The sequence below is a fragment of the Zalophus californianus genome, chromosome 10 (assembly GCF_009762305.2).
Source record: "Zalophus californianus isolate mZalCal1 chromosome 10, mZalCal1.pri.v2, whole genome shotgun sequence".
Taxonomy (NCBI): Eukaryota; Metazoa; Chordata; class Mammalia; order Carnivora; family Otariidae; genus Zalophus; species Zalophus californianus.
The window spans coordinates 106725186-106744680 of NC_045604.1; the positions used below are offsets into that span (position 1 = coordinate 106725186).

Genomic DNA, 19495 nt, shown 5'->3' on the forward strand with positions numbered 1-19495 from the left:
CCAGTGCAGAGTCCTGATACCACCGTCCATTGGCCCAGAGGCAGGGCTGGCTTGGTGGGCACCCTCACAGGAGGCCTGTGCCTGAGCCAGGTCCACAGGGGCTCTCTGTGGATTGCCCAGAGGCATCCGCCTCTAACTCCGAATTATAGTCCTTCTGTCTTGGTCCTTGCTCAACTTTCTCTGGTTGCTGAGGCAGAAGGTAAAGATCTGTTTGGGCTAGACGTTCTCATCATCATGGGACGGGGGTGGTGGCAGCGATGGAGGGGCTGCCCAGGAGCGCAGTGTGGAAGAAGGCAGGCCCCAAGTGGCATGGCTGCCTGTCACTGCAGGCTTTGCCTACCAGCATTACCGGAGGCGTGGATCTCACTGACCCACGGTGGTTGCTGTGGTGCCGCACACACGTGTGTGTTCCAGGCTCTGCTGCTGTCTTTTCAGACTAACGTATTGTTCCTGACCAGTGCTTTTTTCTTCAAAATAAAATAATTCAGAATGTGATGCATAATAGGAACTACCTTGAAAGGACCCAAATATAAGTCAACTGCTTCTCTGAGGCTGATTTCGGGGGGATGGAGGGCATCCCTTATATTCAGGCATGGAAGGTAAAACTTGACAGTGAGCAAGTGAACTCATTGGAGAAACATATTGGTTGGTATTGTTAATTGTGATGGTATGGTGTAGACCCATGTGCCTGGTTATGTGATATTTCTCTAGCCAATGCTCAGTTGAATGAATGTAGGCACAGAAAAGGTAGAATGTGTTCATTCAAGGTTGTGTTGGGCCAGCTAGGTGGGAGGAAGGACAGAGGGCAAGGGAGTTGAAGATGTCTGCAAGAGAATCTAAGGAGTCAAACCTGAGTAGGTATAGTGAAGAAGGGAGGTCGCTACTAGATTGGGAAGAAGTTAGGGGGCAGTGGATTGGTGATCTAGATAAAGTGAAAGTTCTTTAGAGGTCTTTGGGCAAGTGAGGTGGAAGGATGGGGCATTTTTTATCAGAGAGGGATGTTTGGATAAGTGGGTTCAAGGGTGTGTGAGGTCCCTACGGATGACTGAGTGGGGCATGCAGGAGGGGAGTGCATCACGGAAGTGAAGTGCATTACTGAGGTGTCATGGAGGAAAAGACCAAGGAACTCAGAGAATGGGGTGCTTCTTTGAGTTACCTCTTGAGAACAGCAGTCATCTGGAATGAGGGCAGGAGATGGATAGGAGGAGAAGGCTGAACCAGATGCCAGCGTCTTTTCAAGGGAGATGAGAGGGCGGTGTAGTCCCATGGCATGGATCTCAAGGAAGGAAGGGTTTGTTTGTTTTTTTTTTAAAGATTTTATTTATTTATTAGAGAGAGCACACGAGCAGGGAGAGGGGCAGAGGGAGAAGCAGACTCCTGTCTGAGTGGGGAGCCCGATGCGGGACTTGATCCCAAGACCCCAAGATCATGACCCGAGCTGAAGGCAGATGCTTAACCAACTGAGCCACCCAGGTGCCCATAGGAAGGGGGATAGTAATGGTCTGGAAGTGGTGATGAGTAAGGAAGATGCTGACCGTACTACTCTCTGGCCTGGGGTGTGAGAGAGGGAACAGACTCCACTTAGAGGGCTGTGGGTGGGGTGGGGTCGGGTAGGGGCATTGTCATTAGTGCATCACCAGGTTTCGAAAAGGAGATGGATGTTCAGAGAAGTTGAAGATATGTGGATTTTTTGTTGCTCTTGTCTAGAATTCTGAAGAACATAGTGGAAGGATTTGGAACAGAGAGAGGAGAGCCTGTGAGGGGCATTGGGTCAATTTAGCAGATGTTGGGATAAAGAAAGGTGGGGGTAAAGGTTTGGAAGGTAATGGATAAAAGGAATGCTTGGCCTTTGAGCAAGGCCTGAAGTAAATAGTTGGTTGAGTTGGTAGGCTTATCTCTGTCTTTTGGAAGGGGTTAAACTCAGGGCTGTTGGTCCCAAAGACTGCAACTTGGTGATTTGGTGACAGGTAAATCAGCTGGGACTCAGGAACTCTGGATGTTGTACATAAAAGAGATGCTGGTTAGCTCTTCAAAAGAACTTTCCAGTAGTGACAGGCCAGCAGAGAACAAGGCACTAGCTGGAAAGATGCTGGCCAAATTTTTCAAGAACTGTCAATACAGGAAACACTTCTTTTCTCCTCAGGGGAAGGAGAGATTAATAGTATGGCATAGGAGAAAGATTGATATGTGAGACCTGGGGCCCGAGTTTAGCTCTGCTGCCAGTTTAGACTGATCTTCAGCAAGTCAGTTATCTTCTCTGAGCTTAGTTTTCCCATTTGTAAATCTAGGATTAGACTGGTTGATCCCTAAGGCTGTGTGATTTTGAAGGGAGTACAATTGATTTTAGTTGGACTGAAGAAGGAAGGGCATATTTTTGTTTCATTTCAGTTTTTTTTTTTCTTCTTGCAGGTCAATGTCTCGTCTGGGTCCAGTGTTCCTCCCCAAACTGTGAGAAGTGGAGGCGGCTTCGTGGGAACATTGACCCCTCAGTGCTTCCTGATAATTGGTCCTGTGATCAGAATACAGGTAGATAGGACTGGAGATGGTTGGGTTTCTTTTTTGTTTTTTAGTTTTTAATGGTTCTTCCCTTTCTTTCTCTGTATGTATCCCTTAGATTAAATATGTCATAAATGTAGTTATAATTCCAGGGGTCCTTGTAGTGTTTGGGAGAGAGGAAGGGATCATCCTGTAATATCAAGATGAATCTGGCATAATGGGCTAGAAGAAGACACCCTGAAGAGTTATGTTGTGGGAAGAGCCTGGGATCTAAATGTAGATTCTGAGTGAATTCCCCTTTCTTCAGCATTAGTCTGACCCGGTTGATCCTGACTAGATTGTTGGTATTGGGTTGGTGGATAAGAAGGGATATGGGATATTTGGGGGGAAAGTAGGTGAGAGAGAGCCAGTCGCTTAGAATTCTAGAACGTTTGAAACCACTTGAAAGAGATTATGATGATCTAAGCCCAGCCCAATTATTTTCACAGATGAGATAACAGAGTCTCAGAAAAATGACTGTCATGATGTTATATAGATGGAAGCACTGTCAGATAATGTGGGGTATAGGCCCAGGTTTAGAATCTCTGTAAAGTACAAGGAGGCAGCACTCCTCTACCTGCAGTTGCATTTCCTCCACGGGTCTTTGTTCTTCCTCCATGCCTGTCTCCCAGGTGCACTTTTGGTCCCACCTGCTGCGTATTCTTGTCCTCTCTTCTGCCCTCATCCAGATTTTTCCCTGATGGGGTTCTTTCCTTCCCTTCTCTCTTTTGCCAGACTCGAGGTACAATCGCTGTGACATCCCTGAGGAGTCCTGGACAGGGCGTGAGAGTGATGTGGCCTATGCCTCCTACATCCCAGGATCCATCATCTGGGCCAAGCAATACGGTTACCCCTGGTAGGGCACCATGGCATAGTCAGAGCATCCTTCATGAACTTGGAGGTGGTAGATTCAAGCGGAGAGGGAAGGAAATGGAAAGTATTTATAATGGAAATGGTACCTGCCTTAGAAAGAACATGGGATGAGAGAAAAGATAAAGTCCCAAGCCTGGAGGCTTTGAAAGAATGCATTTTCTAGAGGTTTCACAGGGAGGTATCTCCCTGGAAGAAAAGGTCTACCAATGCTACCCTGAGTGGATAGAAAAAGGAAGGTGGCTTTAAGGCATTTTTTAAACATTGAGTTATGACATACATATAAAGTAGAGAGAATGAAGATGGGTAGGATAGTTTCTTCTCTGGAGATGTCCCTAATCAGAAGATTTTTTCTCAGGGTTGATGGAAGGCCTAGAAGGGTAAGATACTCTTACTAGGAAGATTTTGAGTTTCTTTGTACACTGATAGAAGTCTCTTTAGTCATTTGGTAGATTACTGAGGGAGATCCACAAGGAGGGGTCTATCTTTGAGATCCTTTTTTTTTTTTTTTTTGCAAAACATATTTCCCCTTTCTGTACATGTGTATTGATGAGTTTATGTTGTGTTCATCTGAACCCTTCCTCTTCTGTCCCCTAAACCTGTTTGTTTTCTCCAGGTGGCCAGGCATGGTAGAATCTGATCCTGACCTGGGGGAATATTTTCTTTTTGCTTCTCATCTTGATTCCCTGCCGGTGAGTTTTCCTGGCTCAGGCCAAAGTAATGAGCAAATCCATCCTAACAGGGGTACAGAATTAGAAGCAGACGTAGCCAGCAGACATCAGCAGAAACAGACACTTAACTAGAGTGACAAAGACAGAAATAACTACCCACATATAAAAATCAACTTGTATCTAATTAAATATTTAATCATTACTAGGACATTTATGGTTCTGGTAACTGTGCGTTGCTTAGGTTTCCTGAGGTCAGGACGGAAGAACAGACTGAGGTGGGGTAGGTGGGTCAGGTTTATGGCATCAGATGAGGCCCAGCACCTCCTTCCTTTTATGAATGCTGAGTTCTTCTCCCACCTTTTCTGGCTAGAGGGCCAAAGCAAGGAGAAAGACAAGAGGCCGTAAGAAAACCATTTTTTATTTCAGTCTAAATACCATGTGACATTTTTTGGAGAAACAGTCTCTCGTGCTTGGATCCCAGTCAACATGCTAAAGAACTTCCAGGAGCTGTCCCTGGAGCTAGCTGGAGTGGTAAGCAACCCCTGGGGGTCAGTTGTGATACAGGGAACCTGAAAACTAAATCTGCCTTTTACTTAACCTGATTTTCTCCCAGGGGAAGCTGTGTTGGGAGGAAGTCCATGTCTGACCAAGTGTGCAAAGGTGAGGTTATTCATGAGGGACTCTCCTTTCTACCAGGATTGCAGCGGGATAATGATTTTTCTTAGTCTCCTTCCTTGCCTGCAGGTAGGGGGTCTTCCTGAAGACTGCAGTTTTCTACAGTTTAGCCAAGGCAGGTGTGGCAGAAATGAGGGCACATACCAACTCAGGGTTTCTCAGTCAGGTACCATTTGGGGCCTGATAATTCTTTGTTGTGGAGGGCAGTCCTATGTATTTTAGCATGTTTAACAGCATCCCTGGCCTCTACTGACATCTAGCCAGGGGATGCTACTGCCCCTGGCCTCAGTTGTGACAACCAAAAAAATTGTCTCTAGACATTGCCAAATATCTTCTGGGAGGCAAAAACCTTCCTTGGTTGAGAACCACTGAATGAACTAAATAATATTTCCTGCCTATAATCACTTTGGGTTCAGCCAGCCTTAGAAATAAGCAGAGGCCCAGCAGCTCTGGGGCCTTCAAAAATTAAGCAGTATTAAATCAAGTCACTGGATCTAAAGAAATTTGTGAGAAGCTTAAAAGTGGAATCACCTGAGCTCCTTTAATCTTGCCTCTCCAAATTTCCATGGGATTTACTGTGGAGAGGACACCAAAATGTTGGTTGACTGTATTGCTAGCAATTGGTAACAGGTTTGTTATGGGGGGATAAAGGGAGATTGTGTCTCTAAGCTCAAAAGATTAAGAATAGGAGTATCAGATCAATATCAGGAACTGGAAATAAATGTAGTTAAAGATCATGTCTGGTGAGTAGCAGTATGTTGGAGTCACTTCTTTTTTTTTTTTTTTTTTTAAAGATTGAGCAGGGAGCCCGATGCGGGGCTCGATCCCAGGACCCTGGGATCATGGTCTGAGCCGCAGGCAGTCGCTTAACCAACTGAGCCACCCAGGCGCCCCAGGAGTCACTTCTTTAATATTTATCATTGACTTTAATCTTCCTCTATTTCAGAAAAAGTGCAGGAACAAGGACTGCAACCAAAAGCTGGGAGCAGCCCTGACGATGGCTCAAGAGGCAGAACAGATCAGTATACAGGTGAGTGTTCAGACTACACACCTGCTCCTCTTTGGGACTTGGGACACAAAGCAAACCATATACTCTGTACTACAGAAAAGTGACTTGTACTTTCCCATCATCCTGTCTTAGTCTTAGAATTAGTCTTTTCTTCCCAGGCCAGATTCCCTTGACTCCTTAAATCATTTATTCTTGGGGTGCCTGGGTGGCTTCGTTGGTTGAGCGACTGCCTTCGGCTCAGGTCATGATCCTGGAGTCCCGGGATCGAGTCCCGCATCCAGGTCATGATCCTGGAGTCCCGGGATCGAATCCCGCATCAGGCTCTCTGCTCAGCAGGGAGCCTGCTTCTCCCTCTGACCCTCCCCCGCCCCCATGCTCGCTCTCTCTCATTCTCTCTCAAATGGATAAATAAAATCTTAAAAAAAAAATCATTTATTCTTTCCCCTACCCTTGGACAAATGGGATCTTCTCTCATCCCACAGAGAGACAGTTTGTAGTAGGGGGCATCCTACCTCCCTATTTAACTTTAGATCTCAGATGTATGTGTCTTAACCTCTCTCTTATGCAGGGTCAGTGTTTACCCTCAAATTCTGCCTTTGGGGGTGCAGTGGAGAATGACAAACTGAATTATAAATAAACTGGAAGAAAGAGATTATAGTAATATAGCATATAATTATATAACATAATATAAATATTATAAAGATAATATAATAGTTAATCTTCACAGAAATTGAGATAAACAGAACATGAAATTTCAAGTAAAAATGGTATAGAATATGAATATAAAGTCCATAACTAAAGTCTTAAGGACAGCAAAAATCATCCCTGGGAGATAGTGGATGATGCTTTTTTTCTCGGTTGCCTCAGGAACGGGTTAACTTGTTTGGTTTCTGGAGCCGATACAATGGATCTGACAGTCGTGGGGAAGGAAAAGGTAGGCTCAGTAGGAGGATGAGGGCCAGAGAAGGAGGTGAGGAGAGGACATAGAGAGGGAGGTCCTTCATGCGGGCAGCAACTGAACCTTTATTTTACATCCAGTGTCATCCACCTAGTTCTGGATTCTAACAGGAGGCTCTGCATGAATGCCATTGACCAAGTGTCCAGGGTGGATGGATGGATAGATGGATGGGTGAAGAGAGGAACGGAGAAAAAAAGAGGGTGGGAAGGGAGGGTGCATGTTGAAGAGCGGTGGGACTTTGGAAAAGGTGGTGCTGTGATAATCTAGGGCCATGTTTTATGGAGAAAATGCCGCTGGGACATGAAAGGCAGAGTTAGAAGACTGCTTCTCTGGGATCAGTGCCATTAAATCATCATCTAATTTATTGGATAAATTCTTTAGCCTTTCCTTCCTATTCCTGTTCTAGACTTAAGGCTTTCTGGGGCTAACAGCCCAGATTCCTGCTTGGAGAAAGAAGAGGAAGAGTCAGAGTTGGAGGCGAAGGAGTTGGAAGAGGAGGAAGAGAAAAAAGTAAGATTGATCTTGGGAATTGCTTTTAGGGGATTCCTGTAGGACATCTGGTTGGCATGGATTTATACTTACTAGGGAACCATCCTGTGCCTGGCTTAGGGTGGCCCTGACTCGCTGGTCTTATCTCTTAGGGGTCTTCAGGGAAGGGGACTCTCCTCTTTCCTCATTTATTCTCTCTAATATATCACATTTCTAGGAACTTATTTCTTGGTTATCATCTCAGTTCTTAATGTAGTGCTTTGGTTCTTACTGGAGCAATTTCAGCGAATAGGAGGTTGCCTCTCTTCACTCTCTGTCCTCCCCTGTGTGGACACTTAATCTTAAGTGTCTTAATTAGTATTCACTTGCCTCCTTAGGCTCTTTTCAAGCATATGAAATATAGATTTTAAAAAAAATTTTAAAGGGGCGCCTGGGTGGCTCAGTCGTTGAGCGTCTGCCTTCGGCTTAGGTCATGATCCCGGGGTCCTGGGATTGGGCCCTGCGTCAGGCTCCCGGCTTAGCGGGAGGCTTGCTTCTCCCTCTCCCGCTCCCCCGGCTTGTGTTCCCTCTCTCCCTGTGTCTCTCTCTGTCAAATAAATAAATAATTTTTTTAAAGATTTATTTATTTGAGAGAAAGAGAGAGTGTGGGGGATGAAGAGGAGGACACGGGATGCAGAAGGAGAGGGAGAGAGAATCCCAAGTAGACTCTGTGGTGAGTGGGAGCCCAGTGCAGAGCTTGATCTCATGACCCTGAGATCATGACCTGAGCCGAAACCAAGGTTGGATGCTTTAACTGAGTCACTCAGGCGCCCCAGCCTGAAATACAGATTTAAAAAAAAGTACAGAGAGTTCCCGTATCCCTCCTGTCTCTACACGTGCACAGCCTTTCCCATTATCAACACCCCCGCCAGAGTGGTGTATTTGTTTACAGTTGATGGACCTACACTGGCACATTATAATCACCCAAAGCCCATTGTTTACAGTAGGATTCATTCTTGGAGTTGTTATATTCTATGGGTTTGGACAAATATAGAACAATATGTATACATCATTATAGGATCATACAGAATATTTTCACAGCCCTGAAAATCCTGTGTGCTCTACCTATTCACCCCTCTCCCTGCAACCCCTGACAACCCCTGATCTTTTTATTGTCTCAATAGTTTTGCCCTCTTGAGAACATCATATAGTTGGAATCAGACTGGCTTCTGAGAAATATACATTTAAGTTTCCTTCATGTCTTTTCATGGTTTGATAGCTTGTATCTTTTTTTTTTATCTGAATTTTTCCATTTTCTGGATGTACCATATTTATTTATTCATTCACTTACTGAAAGATATCTTCGTTGCTTCCAAATTTGGACAATTATGAATAAAGCTGCTATGAACTGCTGCATACAGGCTTTTGTGAGAACATAAGTTTTCAACTCCTTTGGGTAAATACCAAGGAGCTTGATTGCTGGATTGTATGGTAAGAGCATGTTTAGTTTTGTAAGAGAACAAACTGTCTTCCAAAGTGGCTATACCATTTTGCATTCCCATCAGCATTGAATGAGATTTTTTTGTTGTTCCACATCCTTGCTAATATTTGGTGTTGTCAGTGTTCCACATTTTAGCCATTCTAATAGGTGTGCAGTGGTATTTCATTGTTGTTTTAATTTGCATTTCCCTGATGACGTATGATCTGGAGCATCTTTTCATATTCCTATTGGCCATCTGTACATCTTCTTTGGTGACGTGCCCATTAAAATGGTTGGTCCACTCATTTAATTGGGTTATTTATTTTTTTTATTGTGGAGTTTTATGAGTTGTTTATATTTAGGTAACAGTCCTCAATCAGATGTGTCTTTTACCAATATTTTCTCCCAGTCTGTGGCTGTTTTTCTCATTCTCTTGACATTGTCTTTTGCAGAGTGGATGTTTTTACATTTATTTATTTATTTATTATTTTTTTAATTTTTAATTTTTAATTTTTTTAAAAGATTTTACTTATTTATTTGACAGAGAGAGACACAGCGAGAGAGGGAGCACAAGCAGGGGGAGTGGGAGAGGGAGAAGCAGGCTTCCCACAGAGCAGGGAGCCCAACGCGGGGCTCGATCTCAGGACCCTGGGATCATGACCTGAGCCGAAGGCAGGCGCTTAACCATCTGAGCCACCCAGGCGCCCGATGTTTTTAATTTTAATGAAGTCAGTCTATTAATTGTTTCTTTCATGCCTTTGGTGTTGTATATAAAAAGTCACTGCCATACCCAAGGTTATCTATATTTTCTCCTATGTTATCTTCTAGGAGTTTTACAGTTTTACATTTTTACATTAGATCTATAATACATTTTGAGTAAATTTTTGTGAAGGGTGTAAGGCTATGTCTAGGTTCATTTTTTTTGCATGTGGATGTCCAGTTGTTCCAGCATATTTGTTGAAAAAACTGTCATTGCCTTTGCTCTTTTGTCAAAGATCAGCTGACTTTTTTTTTTTTTAAAGATTTTATTTATTTATTCATGAGAGACACAGAGAGAGAGAGAGATAGAGAGGCAGAGGGAGAAGCAGGCTCCCAAGGAGCAGGGAGCCCGATGCGGGACTCGATCCCAGGACCCTGGGATCATGACCTGAGCCGAAGGCAGACGCTTAACCATCTGAGCCACCCAGGCGCCCTCAGCTGACTGTTTTTATATGGGTCTATTTTGGGGCTCTCTGTTCTGTCCCATTGACCCATTTGTTCTTTTGCCAATTCTACACTGTCTTGATTACTATAGCTTTATAGTAAGTATTAAAGTTGGCTAGGGTCAGTCCTCCACCTTTGTCCTTCTTCAGTATTGTGTTGGCTGTTCTGGGTCTTTTGCCGTTCCATATAACTGTAGAATCAGTTTATTGATACCTACAAAATAACTTGCTTGGGTTTTGTTTGGAATTGCATTGACTCTATATATCAAGCTGGGAAAAACTGTTGAAATATTAAGTCTTCCTGTCCACAAACATGGAATATCTATTTATTTAATTCTTTGGTTTTATTCATCAGAGTTTTGTAATTTTACTCATACAGATCTTGTACATATTTTGTTAGAATTATACCTAAGTATTTAAATTTTTTGGTGCTACTATAAAGGGTTTTGTGTTTTTAATATCAAATTCCATTGTTCATTGCTGGTATATAAGAAAGTGATTGACTTTTATATATGAACCTGTATCCTGCAACCTTGCTATGTTTATTAGTTCTGGAGTTTTTGTTGATCCTCTTGGATTTTTCTATATAGGCGATTATGTTATCTGCAAACAGAGATTGTTTTCCAGTTGGTCCTTGAACAGGTTTGAACTATGCGGGTCCATTTATATGTGGATTTTTTTCCCCATAAATATAGTGCAGTACTGTAAATATATATTCTCTTCCTTATGATTTTAATATCTTCCTTTCTCTACGTTTATTGTAAGAATACAGTATATAATACATATAATGTACAAAATACATGTGAATCATCTGTGTTATTGGTAAGGCTTCCAGTCAACAGTAGGCTAGTAGTAGTTAAGTTTTGGGGGAGTAAAAAATTATACACAGATTTTCCACTGTGTGAGGGGTCAGCTCCCCTAACCCCTGCACTGTTTAAAGGTCAACTGTATTTATTTCTTCTTGTCTTACCGCATTAGCTAGAACTTCCAATATGATGTTGAAAAGGAGTAATGAGAGGAGACATCCTTGCTTTGTTCCTGATCTTAGGGGGAAGGCTTCTAGTTTCTCAGCATTAAGTATGATATTAGTTACAGGTTTTTTGTTTTTGTTTTTGTTTTTAAAGATTTTTATTTATTTGAGAGAGAGAATGAGATAGAGAGAGAGCACGAGAGGGGAGAGGGTCAGAGGGAGAAGCAGACTCCCCGCTGAGCAGGGAGCCCGATGCGGGACTCGATCCCGGGACTCCAGGATCATGACCTGAGCCGAAGGCAGTGGCTCAACCAACTGAGCCACCCAGGCGCCCTAGTTATAGGTTTTTTGTAGATGTTCTTTGTCGACTTGAGGAAGTTACCCTCTCTTCCTAGTTTACTGAGAGTTTTGACCATGAATGGGTGTTGGATTTTGTCAAACGCTTTTTCTATATCTATTGATAGGATCATGTGATTTTTCTTTTTTTGCCCCTTGATGTGATGGATTACATTAATTGATTTTCAAACGTCAAACCAGTCTTGCATGCCTTGAATAAATCCCATTTGTTCATGGTGTATAATTCTGTTTATACATTGTTGGATTTAATTTACTAATATTTTGTTGAGGATTTTTGTATCTCTTTTCATAAGAGATATTGGCCTATAGTTTTTTTTTGTAGTGTCTTTGACTGGTTTTGGTATTCAGGTAATGGTGGCCTCATAGAATGAGTTAAGAAGTATTCTCTGCTTCTTTTCTCTGAAAGAGATTATAGAGAATAGGCATAATTTCTTCCCTAATTCACCAGTGAACCCATAGGTCTGGTGCTTTCTGTCTTGGAAGGTTGGCTACAGGTTACTGATTCAATTTTGTTAATAGATATAGACCTATTCAGATTGTCTGTTTCTTCTTGTGTGAATTTAGACAGATTATATCTTTTAAGGAATCGGTCCATTTCCTCTTGGTTATCAAATTTGTTTGCATAGAATTATTCATAGTATTCCTTTATTATCCTTTTAATGCTCATGGGCTCTGTAGTATATTTTCCAATATTAGTAATTTGTTTCCTCTCTCTCTTTTTCTTGGTTAGCTTGGCTAGAGGCTTATCAATTTTATTGATCTTTTCAAAGAACCAGCTTTTTTGTTTCATTGGTTTTCTCTACTAATTTCCTGTTCTCATAATACCATCAATTTCTACTCCAATTTTTATTATTTCTTTTCTTCAGCTCACCTTTTTTAAAATTTTAACTTAATTTATTTGATTTTTGAAGGTGAAAAACTATTTGAGGAATCAAGTCAAACACTAATGGGAATTGTGGTGGGGAAACACAAGGCTCGCTTTGCTAACAAGCAGTATTTGCTGGAAGAATTTCAGAAAACAGTGCCAAGAGGCCAGCCTAGCTGTGTGGCCCTAAGGGAAGTCACAATACCTGAAACCCCAGATCTGCTTATCTGTAAAATGAAGAGATTAGGCCAGGTGACATCATCACCTCTAAATGCCCTTCCAGACTTAATTTCATCCTGCTAGGCTCAACAATTAAGGGCAAAGGACCATAGGGAAAGTGCTGTCCAGTCAGGAGCCACACAGAGAAATTAAGAATTTTTAGAAAAAGCTTCAGGGATCTCTCATCACTTCATTCAATCTTCAGCTCACTTTGGATTTAACTTGCTCTTCTTTTTCTAGTTTCCCAAGGCTGAAACTTCGACTACTGATTTTAGATCTCTCTTCTTTTCTAATATATGTGTTCAATGCTAAATTTCCCTCTAAGTACTGCTTTTGCTGTATCCCACAAATTTTGATAAATTGTGTTTTCCTTTTCATTTAGTTCATATTTTAAATTTCATTTAGTTCCATATTTTAAAATTTCTCTTGAGATTTCTTCTTTGACCCATGTGTTATTTAGAAGTATGTAATTTAATCTTTATGTATTTAGGGACTTTTTAGTTATCTTTCTGTTACTAATTTCTAGTTTAACCATGTTGTGGTCTGGGAGCAGACACTGTATGATTTCTATTCTTTTAAATATGTTAAGTTTTGTTTTATGGCTCAGAATGCAATAAATTTTGGTGAATGCTCCATGTGAGCTTGAGAAGAATATGTATTCTGCTACTGAATACAATGAAGTAACTTGTAGATGTCACTTATATCCAGTTGATTGATGGTGTTGTTGAGTTCAGCTACGTCCTTCCTGATATTCTGGTGTCCATGGATCTATCCATTTTTGATAGAGTGGTGTTGAAGTCTCCAGCTATGATAGTGGATTCAACTATTTCTTTTTGCAGTTCTGTCAGTTTCTGCCTTATGTAGTTTGGTGCTCTGTTGTCAGGCTCACTTTAAGGATTGTTATGTGTTCTTGGAGATTTGACCCCTTTATCATTATGTAATGCCATTCTTTATCCCTGATAACTTTCCTTGCCTTGAAATCTGCTTTGTCTGAAATGAAATAGCTACTCCTGCTTTCTTTTGATTAGCATTAGCATGGTGTATTTTTCTATTTACTTTTATAATGTATTTATATATCTTTATGTTTAAAGTAGACTTCTTGTAGACAACATATAGTTTGGTCTGTTTTTTAATCTACTCTGACAATCTGTGTCTTTTAATTGGTGTATTTAGACCATTAATATTCAGATTATTTATTAATATAGTTAGATTCATATCTACAATATTTGTTACTATTTTCTATTTGTTGCCCTTGTTCTTTCTTCTTATTTTTGTTTTCCACTCTTCTTCTGCCTGAAGTGTGTGTGTGTGTGTGTGTGTGTTTTTAAGATTTTATTTTTTAAGTAATCTCTACACCCAACGTGGAGCTTGAACTTACAACCCCTGAGATCAAGAGTCTCATGTTCTACCAACGGAGCCAGGCAGGCACCCTCCAAGTGGTTTTTTGTTTTGTTTTGTTTTGGAGAGACAAGAAGTGTGTGTGCAAGTGGTGGGGAGGGGCAGAGTAAGAGGGAGAAAGAGAATCTTAAGCAGGCTGCATGCTCAGGGTGGAGCCCCACTCAGGGCTTGAGATCGTGACCTGAGCCAAAACCAAGAGTTGGATGCTTAACTGACTGAGCCACCCAGGTGCCCCTCCCCACCCCACAAGTGTTTTTAACTGAGCATTTTATATGATTCTGTTTTCTCCCCTTCCTTAGCGTATCAGGTAAGATGTTCTTTTCCTTTGGCTTTTTCCAGGGCTTTTTCTTTTTTTAAGGTTATTAAATCCCAGGTAGTTAACATACAGTGTAATATTAGTTTCATGTGTACACTCTAGTGACTCAGCACTTCCATACATCACCCGGTGCTCATCACAGTAAGTGTATTCCTTAATCCTTAGGGCTTTTTCTTTATCTTTGATTTTTTATAGTTTGTAAATAACATGCCTACATGTGGTTCTTTGGCATTTGTCCTTTTTGGTGTTCTCTGAGCTTCCTGAATCTGTGGTTTGGTGTCTGACCAATGTCTGAGAAGCTTCTCAATCATTATTGTTTTTAATATTTCTTGGGTTTCTTTCTTTTTTTCTTCTCCTTCTGGTATTCCCATTGTGCATATGTTACACATTTTACAGTTATCCTACAATTCTTGGATATGTTGGGGTTTGTTTTTTTTTTTCAGTCTTTGTTCCCTTTGCTTTTCAGCTTTGAAGTTTTCTGTTGAGATAACCTCAAGCTCAGGGATTCCTCCTCGTCCATGTTCAGTCTACTAATAAGCCCATCAAAGACATTTTCTGCATTTCTATTACAGTGTTTTTGATCTCTAGCACTTCCTTTTGATTCTTTCTTAGGATTTTTATCCTTTTGCTTACATTGCCCATCTGTTCTTGCCTCGCTGTTTTATCCATTAGAGCCTTTTGCATATTAATCGTATTTGATTTCAGTTTCCAATCTGATAATTCCATGCCGTGTCTGGTTTTGATATTTGTTCTGTCTCTTCAAATTGTGTTTTTTGCCTTTTGATATGCCTTGTAGTTTTTTCTTGATTGCCAGACACAATGTACCAGGCAAAAGAAACAGTTGTAAATATGCCTTTATTTATTTTTTAAAGATTTATTTATTTATTTTAGGTGGGGAGAGGGAGGGAGAGTGTGAGTGGGGATAGGGGCAGGGGAGAGAGAATCTTAAGCAGACTCCCCGCTGAATGTGAAGCCTGACTCAGGCTTGATCCCACAACCCTGAGATTATGACCCAAGCCAAAAATCAAGAGTCAGACATCCAACCAACTGAGCCACCCAGGCATCCCTAAATATGCCTTTAGTAATGTGGTGGTAAGGGTCAGGGGAGGGGATGTTTTCTATAGTCCTACTATTAGGTCTCATGTCTTTTTTCTTTTTAAAAAAATTTTATTTATTTAAGTAATCTCTATACTCAGTGTGGGGCTCGAACTCACAACCGTGAGATCAAGAGTTGTACCCTCTTCTGACTGAACCAGCCAGACAACCCTAGAGCTCATGTCTTTTTTTTTTTTTAAGATTTTATTTATTCATTTGAGACACAGAGATACAGAGAGAGAGAGAGAGAGAGAGAGAGCATGAGCAGGGAGAGAGGGAGAAGCAGGCTCCTTGCGGAGCCAGGAGCCCAATGTGGGGCTTGATCCCAGGACCCTGGGATCATGACCTGAGCCGAAGGCAGACGCTTAACCATCTGAGCCACCCAGGCGCCCTAGAGCTCATGTCTTTAATGAATCTGTGCTCTGGACTGTGAACTTCAAAGTGTTTCTTAGTGTTTCACACACACACACACACACACACACACACACACACACACACACGACTGTGAACTTCAAAGTGTTTCTTAGTGTTTCTCTCTCTCTCTCTCACACACACACACACACACACCAGACTGTGAACTTCAAAGTGTTTCTTAGTGTTTCTCACACACACACACACACACCAGACTGTGAACTTCAAAGTGTTTCTTAGTGTTTCACACATACACACATATACACACACACACACACACACCAGACTGTGAACTTCAAAGTGTTTCTTAGTGTTTCTCTCTCTCTCACACACACACACACACACACACACACCAGACTGTGAACTTCAAAGTGTTTCTTAGTGTTTCTCACACACACACACACACACACACACACACCAGACTGTGAACTTCAAAGTGTTTCTTAGTGTTTCTCTCTCTCTCTCTCTCACACACACACACACACACACACACACACACACACACACACACACACCAGACTGTGAACTTCAAAGTGTTTCTTAGTGTTTCTCTCTCTCTCTCTCTCTCACACACACACACACACACACACACCAGACTGTGAACTTCAAAGTGTTTCTTAGTGTTTCTCACACACACACACACACACACCAGACTGTGAACTTCAAAGTGTTTCTTAGTGTTTCACACACACACACACACACACACACACACACACACACCAGACTGTGAACTTCAAAGTGTTTCTTAGTGTTTCTCTCTCTCTCTCTCACACACACACACACACACACACACACCAGACTGTGAACTTCAAAGTGTTTCTTAGTGTTTCTCACACACACACACACACACACACACACACACACACACACACCAGACTGTGAACTTCAAAGTGTTTCTTAGTGTTTCACACACACACACACACACACACACACACAGACCCCCGATTAGGTGGGACAGGATGGTTACAGTGGGCTGGGGTTAAATATTTCTCTTCCCTCTGGACAGTCAGGCTCTGATAATATCCTGGTAGATTAGGCTGTGGTTAACTAGTTTCTCCTGAGAACAGGCCTTTGTCAGAAGGATAGAGTGCTCTGGTATATTTCAAAGTGGTTCCTTTCCTGCTCCTCCTGCTGGAAGCATGAAGGGATTTTTCTCTGATATTTTCTGTAAAAACCTGGTCAGATTCCTGGAGGTCAAACTCACAAAAGTCTGGGAGCACCTATAAGACTGGGCACCACTGGAGTTTTTAACTCCCAGACTTGTCTGCATTGAACAATTTATTTAGTACTGTTGAGGTTTTCCTGCCCTGGAACTGGTTCTTGTGAGAAGGACTGGTTCTTCTGCTTCTGAGTCTGTGCTCTGGTAAGTTATGACTTCCTGCATTTGCCTCTCTGTTTCTTCAGGGTTGGTGGCCCTGTGTCCTTCCCTCTTTGATCAAAACAAAAAGAGTTGTTGATTTTTCAGTCTGTTCAGCTTTTTTACTTGTTGTTAGAACAGAGTGATGACTTCCAAACCCTTACATGTAGAACTGGAAACTGGAAGTCCTGAAATACAGATTTTTTACTTTTTTAAATTATTTTCTTATTGAGGAAAAATTGGCCTGTAACATTATATAGGTTTCAGGGTACAACATTGTAATTCAATATCTATATGCACTATAAAGTGATCAGCACTAAGAGTCTAGTTATTGGTTTAACTTTTATTTTTTTTGTTTTGGTTTGGTTTTTTTTTTTTTTTTGGTTTAACTTTTAATTTAACAGTTTTTTTTTAAATCATGCTCATGGCCTAACTTTATTTCTTTCTCTTGTGCTTAAAGCCTTGTACTGACTAATACCAAATAGAATGGAAAGGAGAACAGTTTTATCTTTGTTATCATTGATTTAAACAGTATCAGGCTACAGAACCCAATGTGACTCCCCTAACCACCCATCATTTCTATAGCATCCCACTCTATTAAAAACACAGTTATATGACTTCATTTGTATTTTCTTTTTTTTCTCTCCCATTCTCAGGACCCAACTTTGTCCAGTCCCAAGCCAGCCAAAATTCAGACCAAAAAACCCAAGGCAAGAGGTAAGCAAGCCAGCTGGGAACAGGTATGTGTTGCCATTAAGGCAGAGCAGAAGCAGACAGTGGGAGGGGTCTGCAGGTCACCGGATCTTACTGACTATCTCAGCTCTAAACTCTGCAAAAATGGTCAAGATTCCTACTAGTGTCACCAGGGAAGCTGTAGCCTCCTTGCTTCTCTGTTCTGATTATAAAATCTTAGGTTAAATGTGGAATGAATGTCTTAAATTCTTAGCCAAGAAGGATGACTTCCTGGAGGAGGCAGGCTATGAGGAAAAACATAAGAAGAAGAAGGTCCAGAACGAAAAAAGGCCGGGGGGTGGTGGAGAGGGAGGGAGAGAGAAAAAAAGAGAAATATTTGGGAAAAAGGAAGGAACTGAGAAAACTCACTAGATTGAGAATGAGCAGAGGATGCAGGGCAGAGACTAACTGTGGGGAGTCCATGGACCCTTGCCAAACTGTCATTTAGAGAGAAATAAACAAATGTCCTTCATGGTTGGGGGGTGGGCGTGATACAGGCCTAACAGATGGACAAGATGTGACCCTGCAAAAGAAGACAATGAAGAGAGCTCTGGGAAATAAATCTGCAGCCTCTCCTGTACCCATAACAGGAAGGAAAGAAAGGCATGGGAAATCGGAGCCTGACCAGCCAGGTAAGGCTCAGGGCCTGGGCAAAACTATGGGAAACAAGGTTCAAGTCCATGTCTCCACTTCCTGGATCATTTCTTAACTTTATAGCTTCTCATTATTTTTAAAAAGAATAAAAATTAGGGGCATCTAGGTGGCTCAGAGGTTAAGCGTCTGCCTTTGGCTCAGGTCATGATCTCCAGGTCCTGGGATTAAGCCCCATGTCGGGTTGCCAGCTCAGTGCAGAGTCTGCTTCTCCCTCACCCTCTGCCTCTCCCCCTGCTTGTGCTCTCTGTCAGTCTCTCTCTCTCTCGAATGAATGAATAAAATCTTAAAAAAAAAAAAAAGAATAAAAATTAGGTATCTCAGATTGCAGAGTGTAGCACATAATGGTTATTGATGTCATTTGATCCAAGAACAGGAGGATGGTGAGGAGTGGGGGAAACTGACGTTTATTGAGTATTGCTGTGAGCTGGCTAGATACTTCTTGCTGGTTCCCATTAATTCTTTCAATATCTCTATGACTAGATAGTTGCCATTTTAGAGATAAGAGGACTAAGGCCCAAAGGGTTTAAAATTTGTTCAAGACCCAGGACTAGCATATGGCTAGATCCGTGGCTTAAATCCAGGTCTTTCTAACTCCAAAGCCCATTTTCTTTCTATTGAGAAAAGTCATCTTTCCTAGAGATTTTTTTGGAAATAGGAATTTAGGAGTTTGACTTGTAAAAGGTAAGGCCAGCTGGCCTAATAGGACTCTCAGTTTCATCATTTTTTCATCCAGGCCCTAAGAAAAAATTTAAAGCTCCTCAAAGGAAAGCCTCAGGAACCAGCTTGTCTAAGGACAAAGAAGCTGGAATGGTGCCCAAGGGCCTGACCCCACCAGCTCATCACGGGGTCTGTCCCGTCGGGGGGAAAGAAGGCTGGAAGTATCCTCTGGCGGCTGGAAGTGTCCCCCCTGATGATGACATCTCCAGTGACCTGGACTTGGAGCAACTCCTGGAAGATGTTGGAAAAGAGCCAGAGCAACTGGAGGGGCCGCAGTGTGGAGATGACCCTGGGGAGTTCACGTTGGCCTTCTTCGAGGAATAGCTGTGTGCACCTGCCTCCCTGCTGCTCTCTCACTCCCTTCCCTGCCAGCAGCAGGGAGAGGCCCTCAGAGGGTCCCTGAGAGGCTGCTAAGTGTGGCGCTTGTTCATCGGCTACAAGTCACCTGGCTGAAGTCCCAGCTGTGCAGTTTCCATGTTAATAAAACAGGTTATGGCTTTCCGTAGTTGGTCTCTAACCACATGCTTCCCTTGGGC

The 19495-nt window shown here is 42.0% G+C and overlaps 1 protein-coding gene across 4 annotated transcripts in view; it reads left to right on the forward strand.

Annotated features, from left to right (window-relative positions):
• The window catches only part of ZCWPW1 (zinc finger CW-type and PWWP domain containing 1), a 32407-nt gene extending 12943 nt beyond the window's left edge, over positions 1-19464 (forward strand). For all 4 annotated transcript variants that reach the window (XM_027612485.2, XM_027612484.2, XM_027612483.2 and 1 more), the window contains 10 exons: positions 2410-2526; positions 3271-3391; positions 4022-4097; positions 4503-4607; positions 5698-5781; positions 6628-6694; positions 7125-7228; positions 17513-17573; positions 18086-18220; positions 18976-19464. In XM_027612485.2, the coding sequence (XP_027468286.1) occupies positions 2410-2526; positions 3271-3391; positions 4022-4097; positions 4503-4607; positions 5698-5781; positions 6628-6694; positions 7125-7228; positions 17513-17573; positions 18086-18220; positions 18976-19283 (1178 nt within the window). In that variant the 3' untranslated portion in view covers positions 19284-19464. The remainder of the gene's footprint in view (positions 1-2409; positions 2527-3270; positions 3392-4021; positions 4098-4502; positions 4608-5697; positions 5782-6627; positions 6695-7124; positions 7229-17512; positions 17574-18085; positions 18221-18975) is intronic.
• The last annotated feature ends 31 nt before the right edge of the window (positions 19465-19495 follow it).